This window comes from Pelodiscus sinensis, chromosome 4 (assembly GCF_049634645.1).
Source record: "Pelodiscus sinensis isolate JC-2024 chromosome 4, ASM4963464v1, whole genome shotgun sequence".
NCBI lineage: Eukaryota > Metazoa > Chordata > Testudines > Trionychidae > Pelodiscus > Pelodiscus sinensis.
Genome location: NC_134714.1, coordinates 133,072,251 through 133,078,968, shown reverse-complemented (window position 1 = coordinate 133,078,968; position 6,718 = coordinate 133,072,251). Strand labels below are relative to the sequence as shown.

Sequence of the window (6,718 nt, the reverse complement as noted above, 5' to 3'; positions counted from 1 at the left end):
GAGAAGAGCAACAAGAATTATTAAAGGTCTAGAGAACATGACCTATGAGGGAAGGCTGAAGGAATTGGGTTTGTTTAGTTTAGAAAAGAGAAGATTAAGGGGGGACACGATAGCAGTTTTCAGATATCAAAAAGGGTGTCTAAGGAGGAGGGAGAAAACTTGTTCATCTTGGCCTCTGTCGATAGAACAAGAAGCAATGGGCTTAAACTGCAGCAAGGGAGGTTTAGGTTGGACATTAGGAAAAAGTTCCTAACTGTCAGGGTAGTCAAACACTGGAATAAATTGCCCAGGGAGGTTGTGGAATCCCCATCTCTGGAGATATTTAAGAGCAGGTTAGATAAATGTCTATCAGGGATGGTCTAGACAGTATTTGGTCCTGCCATGGGGGCAGAGGACTGGACTCGATGACTCTCGAGGTCTCTTCCAGTCCTAGTGTTCTATGATTTTATGATTCTATGAAAAGGGAAGGAAGGGACAATTCCAGCCCACTTAATTAGCCTCACTAGCACCGGTCCTACAAGTACCTCTATTTTCTGTTACATATAACTTGGGAGCTGAGAGCTCAGAGCCTTTTTGAATAGCCGTGCTCTGAGGAAGGGCCCCTCCTTGCCCTCCCCACCATGCATATAAATCTAATATCTCTTTGAACCTTAGCAACACATGGGAGAACCAGACAGGTTCCAGCTTTGTATTTAGCTGCGTTCAGCTTTGATCCAACTGGCTTGTGGCCTGCCAGCCTCCCAAGGGAAACCAACGTTTGTTTGGGTTGGACAATTTGCTTTCACGTATGAGCATGTTATTGGTGCCTGGCCAGAGCTCCATCATGGTTCCGTCACACCAGGCTTTGTGAAGGCCAGCTACACATGAATGTGTCAGGTCTATTTGAGTCCTTCCACATTTTTCTTTGCAGATTAATACCCATCCCAGCTACACATTGGGTGCAGTGAGTGTGTCAGGTCTGGCAGGTTTTGCTTCACCTGCCATTGGACTCTGCCAGTAGGCAGTAAGGGGTTGCTGGCTTACGAAGGTACCTGTAACTCCTGCACAGTTATATTCATCTATGTGATGTGCCTTGCAAGTGCTCAGTGCTTTGTGTTGAGAGAAAGTGGGGCACCCCAGCTATCGCTCTCTTCTGTTTGCCTGGTGTGCTTTTTATGCACCTAGGGTGGAAAGATGCCGAACCTCAGAATGGCCAGTATTATAGGTTAAGGGAACTACAAAACAAGAAGGAATAAATATGAAACTTCTATGACAGCACATTGCTTGTGGGCATCCTCTCTGGGGGTGTGTCTAGACTACAGGGTTTTGTCGACAAAAGTGGACTTTTATCGACAAAACTATACCTGCGTCCACACTACCGCTGAGTTCTGTCGACATAACGTCGACAGAACTCAACAGTTTTGTCGACGCTGGTAAACCTCATTTTACGAGGCATAACGCCTTCTGTCGACAGAGTTCTGTCGACAGAAGGTGTTATTGCATGTAAACTGTCCTTTGCGTCTACACTACCATGTCGACAAAGCAGCTTGCTTTGTCGATAGAACTGGATGTAGTGTAGATGCTCTTTGTCGACAGAAGTTTTGTCGACAGTATCTGTCAACAAAACTTCTGTCGACAAAAGCCTGTAGTCTAGACGTACCCTGGCAGTCTCCATTGAACTGAATGCCAAGCTCTCACGGTTGGGGTATTGCTTCTGGAAGAAAAATAAACACAAAAAAGTCACACCCTGGCCAACATCCCCGTATTCCTGCTATTTCATCTACTGGGAAAATATTCTAGGCTCTGATGAGCAGGTGTTCAGAGAACTTCATGGTTCAGATCTCTGTGAAAGGGACATGGGGAGATATGGACCCTCAACTAATTTTTCAGGTTGCTGTGGGGGAATACTGTCCATTTACTGAAACCAAATTCCAACAAAAATTCTGGTAAATTGAAAAAGTCAATCAAAACAAATCAGTGATTCTGGGTTGGATGAATTATTTCAATCCCACCACTTCTCCCTCTCCACCGCCAGCTGTTAAGTTCATGCCAAAATTCCTGTATTGAAAAAAAAAGGGACCAACACTGTGTGTGGAAATTTTCACACGACACCCGGTTTCATTTTGTGTCTTGGTTCCTGTATCGAGCAATGATGATCAGCAGGAGTGGGAGGAATTGGGGGTTATAAGTTGCTCATCTCTCTGGAGCGCCCCCTTTTGTCTGAGGACAGGTCTCCACAAGCTCCTCTCCTCCCGCTGGCTCTGGGTGTGGAAGGGTCTCAGAACCAATTCTTCCACATTGATCACTTCACCCTTATCCACAAGACTCGATATCCTATCAAAGAAAGCTAACAGATTGGTTTGACATGATTTGTTCTTTATAAATCCAGGCTGGCTGTTCCCTATCACCTGACCGTCTTCCAAGTGTTTACAGATGATTTCCTTAATTTCTTGCTCCATTATCTTCCCTGGCACAGAAGTTAAACTGGTCTATAGTTTCCTGAGTTGTTTTTCTTTCCCTTTTTATAGCTGGGCACTAGATTTGCCCTTTTCCAGTCTTCTGCAATCTGTCCCGTCTTCCATGATGTTTCAAAGATGACAGCTAAAGGCTCAGATATCTCCTCTATCATCTCCTTGAGTGTTCTAGGATGCATTTAATCCGGCCCAGGTGACTTGCAGACATCTAACATTTCTGAATAATTTTTAACTTGTTCTTTTTTATTTTATCTTCTATACCTACCCCATTCCCACTAGCACTCAGTACGGGTATGTCTACACTACCCCGCTAGTTCAAACTAGCAGGGTAATGTAGGCATACCGCACTTGCAAATGAAGCCTGGGATTTGAATTTCCCGGGCTTCATTTGCATAAGCTGGGCGCCGTCATTTTTAAATCCCGGCTGGTTTGAACCCCGTGCCGCGTGGCTACACGCGGCACGGAGTAGCTAGTTCGGATTAGGCTTCTAATGGAATGAGGAGTACAGCTAGTTCGGATTAGGAAGCCTAATCCGAACTAGCTACTCCGTGCCGCGTGTAGCCGCGCGGCCCGGGGTTCGAACTAGCCGGGATTTAAAAATGGCGGCGCCCGGCTTATGCAAATGAAGCCCGGGAAATTCAAATCCCGGGCTTCATTTGCAAGTGCGGTATGCATACATTACCCTCCTAGTTCGAATTAGGAGGGTAGTGTAGACATACACTACATGAGGCAATCCTTGTTCATCATCAGAAGATGCCCTCTCCTTGTCCTCTCTCAGGGGTTTGAAATAAAGTCTTCACCACACTGTGTCCAGAGTTCTCCAAATCACCATAGCCCAAGAAGTCCGATCTTCAGCCATGGGACCTGGACTTCATCTCGGTCTGGAAACCAGCCCCCAGTCGGAGCTGTCCGAGGTACTGCTGCCTCCCCAGTCCCTCCCTGGGGCTCTGAGAGAAACTGTCAGGCCCTTGTACAGCAGGTTCTTTACACCGGCTTATTGGACTCTAATTGGTGGCAGCAGAAGCAGCATCTCTTGCTTGTCTGGAGGACCTCTTTGCTCTTTCCTGTTGGCAAGTGTGTGGGAAGGCCATAGGTTTCCGGAAGGGGGATTCTACCTAGTACCACCCTATCACTGGGGAAGCACGCTCCCTCAAATCTCCAGCATCATGCACAGCCTGAGCACCAGTCCTTGCCCCCAGGAAACTGGAAGTCAGACCGACCATACATGGAGATGGGCCTTTTTGTTCTTTTGTTTCCAAACCTGGCGCACAAGCCAGCTCAAAAGTTTTTCTTGATAAGATTTATTTAAAGTGCGAAGTTGGATTTTCATTTCGGTTAGATTTCCATGGAATTCTTTCCCACCACAACAGCAAATCCCACACAGTTTGGTAAGAACAGGAATTCCAGGGATAATCCAGGGCAGTATGGTAGGAGCACAGACCATAACGCATCAGAGGGATGGATACCAGCCTGGCCCAGAGCAGAGAAAGTGGGATGTGGTACTTGGGGCACCTCCGTGTGTTTTGTTTCTGAGTTGAAATGTTAAGTTTTCAGCTGAAAAATGTGAGTCTCAACAAACACACCCTTTCTGGCTCAGCTCTACACAGGACCCGGTTTGCAGTGACAAGTGCAGAATGAAATATCCCTCAGGTTTGGACTCTGCAACTCTGATACAAATTGCATCACTTACTGCCGCAGGAGGAAAAAAGGCACCAAATTAATCCCCAGGGTATCAGTACCATGGCTGATTCACTGAGCTCATTAATTTGTTTTTGTGTCTCTCTTCACTCAGGTATTCCCAGTGGCTCCAGGGATCTTGTCCTATAGATCACAGCTCTCAGAATAAAACCTTCCAATTGCACCAACGTGTCAGTTTCTATGAATGGAGAAACGCCGCCACGTCTCTCTCTGCTGTCAGCAGGTACGTGGTATTATCCTAGGTCAGAATCACACACCGACACGGACAGTGTCTCTGACAGAAGTCCCAGCTCCTGCCTATTGAGTTAAAGGATGAGAAATTTGCTTGGAAAAATAGGCCACTAGTTAGTCACAGAAGCTGGTGCCTTCCTGTCTTTACATCTCAGCGGGTTTATTCCGAGTAATGTAAATGCTGTTATCAGATGCCAAAGAGCTTCATTATCACAGTGAGCAAGTCCCACCCCAAACGGACATGCCAAGCCACAGAGCTCCCCTTGCCACGGAGGGTGGAGAGATGGACACTCGTTTACTCTCAGCCCTTCTTGAGCTAAGCAAGGATCTCGTTAGACACAGAGGCTATGTCTAGACTGGCATGATTTTCCAGAAATGCTTTTAACAGAAAAGTTTTCCATTAAAAGCATTTTCGGAAAAGGGCGTCTAAATTGGCACGGATGCTTTTCCGCAAAAACATTTTTGCGGAAAAGCGTCTGTGCCAATCTAGACGTGCCTTTGAGCAAAAAAGCCCCAATCGCCATTTTCGCAATCGGGGCTTTTTTGCAGCAAACAAATCTCAGCTGTCTACACTGGACCTTTTGCGCAAAAGCTTTACGCAAAAGGGACTTTTGCTCGAATGGGAGCAGCATAGTATTTCCACAAAAAGCACTGATTTCTTACAGTAGGAAGTCAGTGCTTTTGTGGAAATTCAAGCGGACAGTGTAGACAGCTGGCAAGTTTTTCCAGAAAAGCGGCTGATTTTCCAGAAAAACTGGCCAGTCTAGACACAGTGAGATGGTTTCACCCTCATTCTCCCACAATAAACTTACAAGTCGCTTTTGCTGCTCAGAATAGAGAACAGGAGCGTTTGTGTGTGTGGGCGGATGATTAAGCTGTGTGTCTTTGTATGTGTACGGTGTGTGAAATTGATCAAACAAGAGCAAAGTCCAGCTGTGAACATCTGGCTCTGCGAACTAAGCCCTTCCCTGATCTCGTACTGCTACCTAGTAAAAAACTGACCTCCATTTTTCATCACTTACTTCATAACAGTGAAAGGACACGTTCCCGTATCCATCCACCTGCCCACAACCCTGAACCTGCCTGTTCTTGGTTCAGAGGAGATGCAAGAAGGAAATCGCTCGGAGGCGACCGAGTTCATTCTCTCAGGACTGACCGACCGTCCGGAGTTGCAGGTCCCCCTGTTTGTGTTGTTCCTATTGATTTATGTTATCACCGTCGTGGGGAACGGGGGGATGATTTTCTTAATCACAATTGACTCCCGACTCCACACCCCCATGTACTTTTTCCTCCAAATTTTGTCTTTCTCTGATCTCTGCTATTCCTCACTGGTTGTTCCTAAGATGTTGCAGATTTTTTTAGCTAAGAAGAAAATCATTTCTCGCACTGCCTGTGCTGTGCAAATGTATTTCTTTGTTCATTGTGTAGATACTGAGTGTCTCTTGCTGGCTGTGATGGCGTACGACCGTTATGTGGCCATCTGTAACCCGCTGCTCTATACGGTCATCATGTCCAGACAGCGCTGTAACCTCCTGGTGGCTGGGGTGCTTGCTGTGGGGTTGGTGGATTCACTGATACTGACGTGTTTTACATTTCGACTGTCATTCTGCCGCTCCAACATCATCAATCATTTCTACTGTGACTCCATGCCACTGCTGTCCCTCTCCTGCTCTGACATCCGTAGCACTGAGATTGCGATATTTACTTCCATGTCCTACACTGTAGCGATCAGCCTTTTGACCATTCTCCTCTCCTATGTCTTTATCATCGCCACCATCCTGCGGATCCGCTCTGCCGAGGGCCGGTACAAAGCCTTCTCCACCTGTGCTTCCCACTTGTGTGCGGTGGGCATGTTTCATGGCACCCAGCTCTCCTTGTGTTTCCTTCCCATTTCCGCATATTCCATAGCTGTGGGTAAAACAGCCTCCGTATTTTATTCGGTAGCCATCCCCATGTTGAACCCCATGGTCTACAGCCTGAGGAACAGGGAGGTGAAGGATGCCCTGAGGAAAGTGAAGAATAAACTGGTAACCAAGTCTTGATTGTGCTCATCCCAGGGCTGGTTGAGTGATGGGATGTGGAAAGAGATGAATTCTGTTCCCACCCTATAGTGATGTCATTTTGCAGAGCCTATGGTGGTATTGTTCATTATTATCTTGTTATTATACATGTGCCTGTATTCCAACAAGGGCTGCAGATTCCCCCTGAGATCAGGGCTGCATTCAGCTACTGCCTCTGTGTGTGCATAAAAATCGAGGTGATGTGCTTTCAATATGGGGAACTGGCTGCATTGGGATGGGGATAGGGCATCAAATCTAGCCCCCCTCTCCTTTCTA

At 46.7% G+C, this 6,718-nt stretch overlaps 1 protein-coding gene across 1 annotated transcript; it reads left to right on the top strand.

Moving 5' to 3' along the window:
- The first annotated feature begins 5,485 nt into the window (after nt 1-5,485).
- LOC142829034 (olfactory receptor 8G50-like) lies at nt 5,486-6,424 on the top strand. The gene has a single exon (XM_075926101.1). The coding sequence runs from the start codon at nt 5,486-5,488 to the stop codon at nt 6,422-6,424; it is 939 nt and encodes a 312-aa protein (XP_075782216.1).
- Nucleotides 6,425-6,718: the final 294 nt, after the last annotated feature.